This window comes from Oncorhynchus keta, chromosome 4 (assembly GCF_023373465.1).
Source record: "Oncorhynchus keta strain PuntledgeMale-10-30-2019 chromosome 4, Oket_V2, whole genome shotgun sequence".
Classification (NCBI taxonomy): Eukaryota; Metazoa; Chordata; class Actinopteri; order Salmoniformes; family Salmonidae; genus Oncorhynchus; species Oncorhynchus keta.
In genome coordinates, this window is record NC_068424.1 from 23,513,690 (window position 1) to 23,525,389 (window position 11,700).

The 11,700-nt window shown below is 44.4% G+C and overlaps 1 protein-coding gene across 1 annotated transcript; it reads left to right on the forward strand.

Moving 5' to 3' along the window:
- The first annotated feature begins 236 nt into the window (after positions 1-236).
- bloc1s5 (biogenesis of lysosomal organelles complex-1, subunit 5, muted) lies at positions 237-2,697 on the forward strand. Its single transcript, XM_035756766.2, has 5 exons — positions 237-520; positions 1,080-1,162; positions 1,265-1,394; positions 1,683-1,741; positions 1,984-2,697. The coding sequence occupies exons 1-5, from the start codon at positions 502-504 to the stop codon at positions 2,155-2,157; spliced, it is 465 nt and encodes a 154-aa protein (XP_035612659.1). The 5' UTR covers positions 237-501; the 3' UTR covers positions 2,158-2,697.
- Positions 2,698-11,700: the final 9,003 nt, after the last annotated feature.

The following is an 11,700-nucleotide window of genomic DNA, read 5'->3' on the forward strand; positions in this document are numbered from 1 at the left end:
TTTAAACGCCTCATCTCTCACACACACACGTACGTACGCGCACACGCACAGAGGGAGGAGAGAGAGCGATCATAAACCACTGGTGATGGAAATTTGCTGCTAAATATGTAGGCTACACCTACAGTTTATACATGTATTATAGTGACGACTGTACAGGTACCTCAGAATTTACCTCATGTAGTGTGGCCCCCGTTTTGGGAGGTTTGGTTTGAGCCAAGACCTCGTACCCGGAAGTAGTTCGACAATTTGTATCAGCTGACTTTAAATCAGCTGACAACAGTTACAGTTTTGGTTTTTGCTATAATATATTTAAGCTACGCTGGAGCTAAATATTTGCAAATTCGCATATGATAATTTGCATGTAAACATCTACCTTGTCGAAAATAGGTTGAAAGCTAGCTCAGCAAGCTCATTCTATCCTAACCAACTGCTAAACAAAGCATTTCACGTGTTGTCGAGGTTTAAAGTAACTATTTGATTTTTGTGTATTAACGCGTAACTATGGACAAGATAGCCAAAGGTGAGTTCATTACCGTGTTACAGTTGTTATTAATTGCAGAAAACTCGCTAGCTAGCCTGCACAACTCGAGAGAGTCATGTGTTGTAGTATTAACGCATACAATTTGCAGTCTCTAGCCTGGTCCCAGATCTGTTTAGGCAGCTTCACCTGGGGTGTAATCCATTACCCAGAACAGTAGCAAAACGTTCTAGTTGCAACGAAAACTAGCGTTTCTATTGGACAAATGCAGGTAAGTCCCGCCCTGTTTGCTGAACCTGGCCAATAGAAACGCTAGTTTTGAGTAAGTATTACTTTTCCTTATCTAGATTTCCTTTACCCCCACCCCCCAGTCAATTCAGGCCTAAATTGACATCGGGTTAATATGAAATCAGATTATTTTACTGTAAATGATTCATATGTCAAAATATTTCATTATTTTCTCTGGGGACACTTCATGAATTCCTTGGGATGAAATTGAATTAACCCCGGTTTTGACTGCAAGCCCTAGAATTAAGTTTCAATATATGACATTAGCAATTGCTCAACATGACAAGATTTTATGGTTTGTGTCTCCCATTAGATGTTGGTGATATTCAGTCCAGGCTAATAGACCATAGGCCTGTCATACAAGGGGAGATCCGCTACTTTGTGAGAGAATTTGAGGTAAATATTCAGCTTGGAAAGATGCATCGTAACATAATGGGACATACAATGTGATTTGATTAATTGTAATTTGTTAACATATACTACTTTGGGATTTTGAAGGAGAAACGTGGATTCAGAGAGAGCCGTTTGCTGGACAACCTGAACAAAATGGTAGTGGAGACCAACGAGCAGATGTTGCCCAAGTGTTCAGAACACATGCATCAACACCTCTTTGAGGCTCTCACCCGACGTAAGCCTCTCTTCCTTACCTAGACGGCATGCATTTCAATTGCTAGCAACTGCAGTTGTCATATCGAGTGATTTCAGTTATTATATTGTTTTATTTAATTTTTATTAGGATCACCATTCGCTAACGCAATGACGACAGCTAGTCTTCCTGGGGTCCCAAACATAACGAAAAATACGTATTACATTCATGTGTCACAGAATTTCAACTGCATTGTATTATTTCAACTACTTTTCTGTTAAGGCCAGAAAGTAGTTGAATGTAACATTTGTTCATTGTGTTTTCCTACAGTGGAGGCTGCGAATCATATGTCACAGAGGATCCAGCAGAGGGCGCTAGAAGCACAGCAGGTAAAGATGCATGCTCTCCTCAAATGAATTACCAATGTTATTTAACCATTGAAAGTCATTTACATTCAGGCAATGATTGTGACAACAGACCAGAGTTGTGGTCATTTGGCACTAAACAGGAGAATTGAGTACCACCTAAATCTCTCCAACAAGTGTGTTTTCATTTTGTTTCATTGTTTTGTTTAGTTTGAAAATGTTTTATGTCGAGCCTAACCCAGATCATTGTGTGTTGTGCACCTCAGAGCACCCAGCTGCAGGTGACCATAGACAGACGGAAGGAAGACTGGGATGAGTTTCTGAAGGAGCAGCAGCGTCTGAAGGAGGAGGTGGACGAGGAGCACGCCAAGGCTGTCGGACGTCTCAGCATCATGTACAGCGAGATGAAGAAGGATCTGGCCAAGTTCTCCCGCTTCTGATCCTCTGTGTGTACGTCCGCGTGTGTCTGTACCACAGGAGGTTGGTGGCACCTTAATTGGGGCGGACGGGCTCGTAGTAATGGCTGGAGCGGTATAGGTGGAATGGTATCAAATACATGTTTGTTGCCGTTCCATTCGCTCCGTTCTGGCCATTACTATGAGCTGTCCTCCCCTCAGCAGCCTCCTGTGGTCTGTATGCTTGTGTGAAATGAAGGTATTGCCTTTGGTTGATGCGGTACATAGTCATTGGCACTAACAGAGGATTTCTGAGCACTAGTGCTGCACAAAAGTCCACAAATAACAAAGTGTGATTAACAACGTGGCATTTTCACAGGCCATCAAAATCAACATTTTCTGTCCTAAGCACATGGAATATGGAAACTTATGGAAAATGTCATTTTTAAACGAGCAATAACATGATTTTTCCTTGGTTGTGAAGCTTTTAACATCTTGATTTTTTTTATGGAATCATACTTTGAGGTGTGGATAGATGTGTTTGCCTTTAGCTGTATAAGAAAATAAACTGGGATTTGGCTCTGAGGTGAGATATTTAAAGCTACGTGCGAGTGAAAATGTTTCATGTCAGAAGCGCTACTCAAAGCTGGGTCAACATCTCAAACTTTACTCACTAAGCAGTTTCCCCAACTAGGCATCCCTCACCAACTCTTAAGAATAGAGTACAGTCAACCTCTGACATCAAGTACAACAATCAACCTCTCAAAAGACATGAATCAAAAATGGCTTCACTGAAGCCAGCTCAATTTGTCAATTGCTGACATTATTTAGTGATTTTAGTGGTGTTTCCCCAGGCCTGTTGTGTACCCTTGTTAAATAGAGAGGTAGCGACTTCCAGCGCGTTGTGAAGTTTTATTTGTCTTATGTACGAAATACACATTGTATACATCATCCAATGAATGCTTACTTGCAGGTTCCTACTCGACAATGCAAGTGTTGTGTTTAGAGAAAGTATTTTCACTGGACAATGGCAGGCTGTTTAGACTGATGGAGGGGATGGACACCCTGACACATTCCTGACCTCCTGGGAATAGGATATATCTCTGTTGGAAAGTGACAGAATAAGTATTTAAAATGGCTCTCATCAACACAGAATGGACCCCTTACTCAAGACTCCATTGTTGTGTGGGGGGATGCTGACCTCATCAATCGGTATACGTCAAATAAAGCGTTGCTAAACTCGGCATGGCTTCTTTCTCTCAACACGAATGTATACTATGTAGTTCAGCAATGTCTTTTGACACATCTGTTAGACGGGCTCAAACAGCTAGGTATCCCATTTCAGGGAAGTCACAGTCTTTTCCACTTCGCTCGCGCTGACCAGCAATGGCGCTGCTGCTGTCCGGTTGCACTGGGTCGCCCTCTGTGAGTGACTGGCGTCAGGGCGGGCACCCTGGCCGTTGTGTCATCAGAGATCAGAGCGAGCACGCCCGTGCCAGCAGATGTTGTGCAGCCAAGGGAGAACACTCACTCCCCTCCCCGGCCCTGACTGGGCACAGTTGGCCAAAGCCAGACAGCCCATCACCACTTAATGAGGAGTGACAATCTGGAAACGCAGCCCACCTCCACCAACAAGGCACCTTTCATCTGGCCCTGTGTATTTTTTCAGTTTAGATTGAGAGCGGGAGAAAAAAACTTCCCGGATATATTCCGAAAGGTCAACAAAGTCAAGAGTGTTAGCTATTCAAGAGAAAGTACTCTAAGCCCTTCGCCCCTATTAAGTCCTCTGCTGCTGTGAGAAGCTGGTGCACCATTAACTTTAGTTTGGAGGATGTCTCACTGTACCAAGCAGACGTCCACTCAGGTTAATGACCTTTGAGACAGGGATCGAGGTGATGGTGGACATTGAAGTCAATGGAAAGCCCCCTGGCCTGTGGCGGTTCGTACAGGATGTGCCCCCGGAGCGTTCGCTTCCCGTCTCAGCCTTCCCCGATAGACTCGCCGTTCCGGGAAGATGAGTACGGCGCAAGTCGGGCACCGGCTGACACCAGCTTTATCGTCCCTCTGGCCCACCGCCGCGTGCCTCAGGAACCAAGGCTTGTTTTTCGTCTCCTCTGTCTATCGGAGCCATTGTGTTCTTCCTGTTATGGAAAAAGCGCGGCGATCCCAGTCGAGGAGCTGGCTGCAGTTCCCTGCCAACATAAATCGTCAGGGTAAAAGCACCCGGAGACCGGCAGTCCTGACGGGGGGACTATGGAGAAACAGATTAGGAAATGTCTGATCTTAGCCTGCCTCGGTTTCTCCAAAACAAAAAAGGGGCCACATCCATTGAAATGGCATGGATGGTGTGTGTTTCAGGATGAGTCTGGAGTGGAATGGAAAGATATTCCCTCACCCCTGAAATCACAGTCTGTGCTTTCTTATTGAATATACCTAATATAACCCATGTGTATTAGGATAGTCTCTCGGCTCACTGCTTTTATCACCTCCACTCCTCTCTGAAGTGGAGATCAAAGAGGTGAGTGCTATAGCTGTTTCAGTCTGCAGCCTGCTCTACTTGTCCCCGACTCACAGTGTTCTCACACATTCAGGACCAATAAACCCTAACTGGACTGCTGCTTCTGAAAGCCCGACAGGGGCCTTTGGCAGTACCCCGTATGCACTTTTCTACTTAGTCGATGAGGGCTGAAAAGGGAAACAATTTTAAGTCAGCGATGGAACAATGTGAAGTGGAGGGCATTCATTTACAGAAGCATTCATTACAACAGCCCCTGAGATTTAGCCTCCATACACCCACTCCCCTGCATTGTATCACATAATAGGCCTTTCAATCAATTACTGTGGGGTCCAAATGAAAATGGCAATGAACAATTGGGTGTGCTTCCCAGTTAATAACCTAGTATTACAACACCACAGGGAGCTGGTGGATGGGTCCTGTGTGGACGCTGAAGTAGGCGGTAATATGAATTCTTTGGCAGTGGCAAATGTTCACCCTGAGAATTGCTAAGTGGGGAAAATAAGCTTATAAGAACTGCAGGATAATGAATTATGACATTTTAAAAAATCAGAGGGGAAGCATGGTTATCCTCATACACTGCCAGTTTCTAAAATGAGAACGAGGTGGCGTATAAAAGCAATTAGAAAGGGATTCAAATGGAATTCCTTCTTCAACAAATAAGTTCACTATAAGTTTTTTGCCATGTACTGTACCACCAAGGTCAAATCGTCTCTGAGGCACGTGGGTGTTTTTGGTCTGTTTGGGCACAGCCTTGCGCTACTAGTCCCTGCCAAGTCCAAGAAACACAGATGAGGGCCAGCAACAACAAACACCTTCCTCATTCAATCATGGCCAGAACAATGGTCAGAAAGGACGCAGAGAATGGCTTGTCATCACAGCCTGGCCTCTACAGGGAACCTGCCGCTTGTTGTCGTCTAGAAGTTGTGGAATGTCTGGATCCTTTGCCAATTACATACCTCTACAGTTTATTTTTTAAATGTTATATACCATGTACTATTTACAAATAACTATTTTAAAGGTTTCCGTCACTCCCAACGTCTAACCAATGTTGGTTCCACATATTTTTGTCTGGCAGGCTATCAGGTCATCTCCCATGGCCGGAAATTGTCCTGGTATTCCTCTTTTACATCCTACTCTGTGTCATTTGGAATGACGACAGGAAGGGGGGAAAAACTGTTATGATTCCTCTTATCTCCCTGTAAGTTCATTGATAAGAGGTTATCTGTGTGCTTTCAGGGGACAGTGGAGACCTATGGTTGTTATCAGACAGTGTTTTTAGACTTCTGCTCATTGTTGGCCAACAGGTAATGGATAAGGTTTTAATGAGCACAATAACAGTCTACAAGCTACAGTCACAACACAGAGGAATGTGAGTATGAATTCTGAGATATTTGAGAATGCCTCTCAATCAAAGCTTTGCCAAACATTGTTAGACCACAATAGCCTTAGTCATATAAAGATAACCCTGTCAATGAACACAAGTGTGGCCTCAAAAGAACAACCTTTTTAAACAAGGGGCAAAAAAGACCACAGTATCTAACTCATGTTTAAATCCCTCCAGAGCAGGTAGTAGCTGGGTGAACAACAATTCAGTACACCAATACGTTCAATTAGGGAACGTAGGGATAAGCTGAATCTCTTTACCTTACTTTACCTAAACTCAGTGCCAGCTTGGGGTATCCTGAATTTACATCCTCCCTTGAAAATGTTTCCCATTTTGACATTGTGAAATAAAGGAAATGATTTAATGAAATCTATCGGTAAACGATCATGGGAAAGCCATTCCTCAACCCTTTTATCAGTTATTTATTGCTCGTTGTTGGCATATTGATGATTTCACAAAATAATTCAGCGAACAGAGATGTAATAGCTGGACACAATATAAAGAATGATTCAGGAGCCACGGTCCAGTCAGCCTTTCTTAAGGTGAGTGAAGTAGCAGGGACGGCAGGAAAACTCCATGATAACCTACCCTCTCTCGGTTCCTCTCTGTGGTCAAATTCCATCCCACGAATCATCTGTGGATGACAGAGTGCTGTACTGCTCTCATCTCCTCAACATGAACCTCTCCAAACGTAGGAGGGCTCTATTTTTCCCAGGCACACACCATACATTATACTGGGAATGGTTCCCAGTCGGCCTTTTCTTTTTAATCTTTGAAATCTCTTTTATGTATGTATTTTCCTTTTGACCTCAGGCCTTTTCATTTTGGTTATGAATTATAAGATAATAACTGGTCAAGCTCAGGCCCATGAATAGATTCTTTTCAACCCTTATATTGGAACCACTCCCTCCAGGTGAGCCATCATTGAGTAGCCCTTTCCTTTAAACAGAAGGCTCTGGTATGAAATCTCTAAACCACATCCGATATCCAACCTGAAACAAGCCCTGAAACCCAATAAATCAATCAATTGCATTTTATAAGATGGTGTGTTACCCATTCAGGAAATGGAGGATTCCTGCTGCTGCTTAGCCACCGTGTATCATGTTGAGTATGCGACTGACAGCACAATGAGTGTGTGTGTGTGCTCTGTGTGTGTGTTTACAATGAAAGTGTATGCGTGCAATTGTGCATGCATGTCTGTGTGTGGCACAGCTCCAGACAACAGAACCCTGTGTCTGAGTCAGTCTCCCATCCTCGCTGCTCTGGGGAGGCCCAGGCCAGGGCCAGTATCTTGGCAGAGGAATGTAAGGGAGTGGGCTTTTCCAATAAAGGCAACTCTCTTTCAGCGCCCTGTGACGGCCTGCGCTTTAGTTTTCATCCTCTCCCTCCCTGAACCCAAATGGGCCGCTTCATCTCAGGCCGATCCTCAGCCCCTAATGGCTTTACCTTGAGGTACAGAGGCCTGGAGCTAAATGCAGCATTACTCATGTCCTGCCTGGCCATGTTAACTGCGCGACGCGCTTCTATCATGTCATTCGGCCCTGCAGTCATTGGACTCAACAGAGCGCTCTGGCCTCTGTCTCTGACCAACCGGCATCATAATGTCAGAACTTTGTTGTTGTGGAGTCACTTCGGAATAGTTCATCTTGACATGAACACAATTTAAGCAGGGGACGAAGAACTGTCAGTGATACATGGCTTGTTCAATTCAGCTTTTTGTATTTGTCATCCGTTCTAACTATGTGTTAGCCTGCACTTTGTATGACACAGCATTTTAAAAACACACCAAAAATATCGGACCCTGGCAGCACTTGTTTTCCAGGGTCGATTTTCTATATAAATCTAAACTTACACTCAATACGATATACCCTGTTGTATTGTTGAAGGCTTACAAGCCTGTCAGCAGCAGTTGTGTGGGGCTGCAGCCGGCAGCAGGGCTGAGTCCTTTAGCAGGAGCATAGAGAGGGAGGTGGAGAGACGGCTGACCTTGGACCACATCAAAGGAGCCAGTGAGTAGTAGCCCTGAGCAGAGCCTCCCTCCCAGCACCTGTTCCTGCCCTGCCGGCCAAGTCAAACACATTATCCCACCAGCCACGCAGCTTAATGGCTTCTGTGGGGACCGCGCGAGTGGAGGGCCATCCAGGGCTGCCTGAACGCATGGTACCCAGGTACAGGACATACACACACACACAGTACACACTTTCTTATAACACGCACACACAGAGACAAACACACATACAGTACACAACACACTTACACTCTCTCACATACAATAACATGCATGGACACACGGTCACACGCATAAACGCACCTGGTCTCAGCCTAAGAGGAAAGCCCTCGCTTTCCTATTCTGTTGTGCAGTGCTCTGGGGAGGAGAGTGTGGTTATGCTTGGACTGGGATCAATATTGAGCAGAGAACAAATCATCCTAAGAAAAACGGTAAACATCTGTTATGAGACTTGGCCACCTCTCGTTGGCAATGTCAGGCTCACTTCAACAAGGCTGGGCCCTTTTTTCCATGAGCAAGTGACAACATCTGCAATTTATTTTTAAAAGGAAAATAAAAACAAACCTTGACGCAATGTAAGGCTTGCTTAAATGTCTTGCAGTATGTCTAAACAGAATCAAGGGTGGGGGCAATTTGGTTGTTTCTCTGGCTGGCAGGTGAATGTCAGTGATCATCATTACATTTACAGCACTCTGCCTATGATATATTGACTGTTGGAAGATGCCCTGAGACAGGACCATTTAGGTACAAGACCTTGTATCAGCTGCGTGATTGTACTCTGACAATGATATTTTGATAACCAGACCACACGCATTCAAATAAAAGTAGCTTCTTTTAAAAAAAGTTGAGGACCTCCATGCCTCATGTATCTAATTATTGTTATGGCCTCTGTCTAAAAGTGGACCTTATGACACAGGTGGACACTTACCCTGTTACCATGGAGTCCTGGTTCAAGCCCTGTCCTGACTTTTGTCTCAATGGCCACAATAACATTGAATGTTTATCTCACCAAACAGCTTTGCCCCATCTGGCTGGGTTGCCATGATGGCCGGCTCCCTGCTGCGGCACCTATGGGCAGCGGTGTGGTGATAGACTTTGCAGCTTGGCCCCTCTGCTTGCTCAATCTCAGCATCCAGCCACAGGGGAGCCTGAGATCTGGCAACCACCAGAGTTCCTGCAGGTCTGTACTGGCTCCGACGCTCCTGATGGCTTTTCCAGCAGGAAGACGAGGCTTAACGGTTTTGGGGGGGGCAGCGTCTGTGAGAGGCAGCACCGGCAGAGGGTCCTGTCACCAGGGCTCAGAATGCGCCTCATATGATTGTTGAACAAGGAGCCGCGTCCATATTTTTTTACAGATGTGGTGAGACATGGCAAGTGAAGGCTCATGGAATCAGCCAGGAGAGCTTGTTCTGTTCTGTTGCTTCCCCTCCGCAGTTAACCAAACCCTGTTACCACGGTTATACCCTGTGACCAAACCCTGTTACCACGGTTATAGTTGCAGAATGTTCCCACTGGGCACACACCGGTTGAATCAACGTTGTTTCCACGTCATTTCAATGAGCTTATGTTGAACCAATGCGGAATAGACGTTGAATTGACGTCTGTGCCCAGTGGGTTGTGATTACGCCAGGTCATCAAGTTGCAGTTTTCACAACAATTGATCATATAAGATGTAAAAGCAACAGTGGCTGTCCTGAGTTGTCTGCATGTAGATTATTCTATATTGTGATCCCCTAACTGCAGGTCCCTCAACTGTCCTGTACACAACCTGCAGATTGCCATGTCCACCGGGGGAGTCACTGACCCGTTAACCCGACCCAACTACGAGGTTGGAAAAACTGTGATAATTTCAACAGATACCTCAGGAGACCTGCATTTGGATTAGCCATTGAGCAGAGGTAGAACATAAAAACACTGTGATACAATGGCCATCGCTATGGAGACCGACCTCAGCCGTGTGTGTCCATCCATCCCAGATTTCCAGATGAAAGGCTCGGCTGCATGGGATTTTTCCGTAACCGTTCTGTTGGTGTGGGAGGCCTTTTCCCATGGAAGGTGGCTGGTGTAGCGGCTAGCCTGTGAATGACATCCGTTCCTCTCGATTGATCGCTTCCTGTATCCCCAAACACCATGTGAAATAGGCGGATATGATCGCTTCCTGTATCCCCAAACGCCATGTGAAATAGGCGGATATGATCGCTTCTTCATATTCTCAGAAAACATATGTAGACTTACTATTGTCTAACTTCCTCAGTGATTTGCTTTATATTCAAGTAATCCTCAAGAAGCTGTGCTGAAATATATAAAACGACTGTGCCGCTTAAGTATTGTACCTTACCAACCAATTTGTTCAATGTAGTCCTGGTGTGGATTGAAAATCGGAATTATTACAATATAATCAGGAAACAAATGTAACTGTTGAAGATGATCCTGACCTTATTATAGTGTTGTGTAAGGCTTAGCCCAGGGGGAAAAAATGATATGCTAGTATTTTCTTTTTCTTACATGTTTCCAAAACCCAGTTACTGATTTTGATTTAATAAGGCCTGCTGTTCTCGTTGTGCATGTTGAATCTGAAACATTCTAAACATAGACTGGAACTTGAGAGTGAAACTCTAAAATGTAATCCACAGCTGTGAAGTAAGACGTCTACTGGGTTATGTAATGGGATCTTAAGCACTTACAAATTCATAACATATTATACGAATTGGAATTCGTAACATATCATACGAATTGCAAAATTGCAGGATGTACTGTAACGTATCATATGAAATGGATGACGTTGTGCACAATTTTCGTAGGCCCGTTTTGGCGCCTGAGCGCTCCTTTCAAAACTCCTGGCTGAAATTAGACCAAAATGCTGCTGCATCACTTTAACCTGGTTGTTTTGATCAAGATATAAATTCTAAGGTATGGTTTAGCAATTGTGGATGGGGGGAACATATCACAAAATAGCTAAAAGAGATCCAGATTATTCTACATTCTTACAACTACACTTAACTCAAATATAAAAAGTCAAGGGGTCTGAATACTTTCCAAACCGTATACTGAACAAAAATAGAACCCAACATGGGACCAACACTTTACATATTTCATGAGCTGAAATAAAATATCCTAGAAATGTTCCATATGCACAAAAAGCTTTTTTCTATAAAACAACATCACAAATGTGTTTACATCCCTGTTAGTGAGCATTTCTCATTTGAAAAGATAATCCATCCACCTGACAGGTGTGGCATATCAAGAAGCTGATTAAACAGCATGATCATTACACAGGTGCACCTTGTGCTGGGGGCAATAAAAGGCCACTAAAATGTGCAATTTTGTCACGCAACACAATGCCACAGATGTCTCAAGTTTTGAGGGAGCGTGCAATTGGCATGCTGACTGCAGGAATATCCACCAGAGCTATTGCCAGAGAATTCTCTACCATAAGCTGCCTCCAATGTTGTGTATGGCATCGTGTGGGCGCGCGGTGTGCTGATGTCAACGTTGTGAACAGAGTACCCCATGGTGACGGTGGGGTTATGGTATGGACAGGCATAAGCTACGAACAACGAACACAATTGCATTTTATCGATGGCAATTTGAATGTACAGAGATACCGTGACAAGATCATGAGGCCAATTGTTGTGCGATTCATCCTCCGCCATCACCTTGGGTTTCAGCAAGATAATG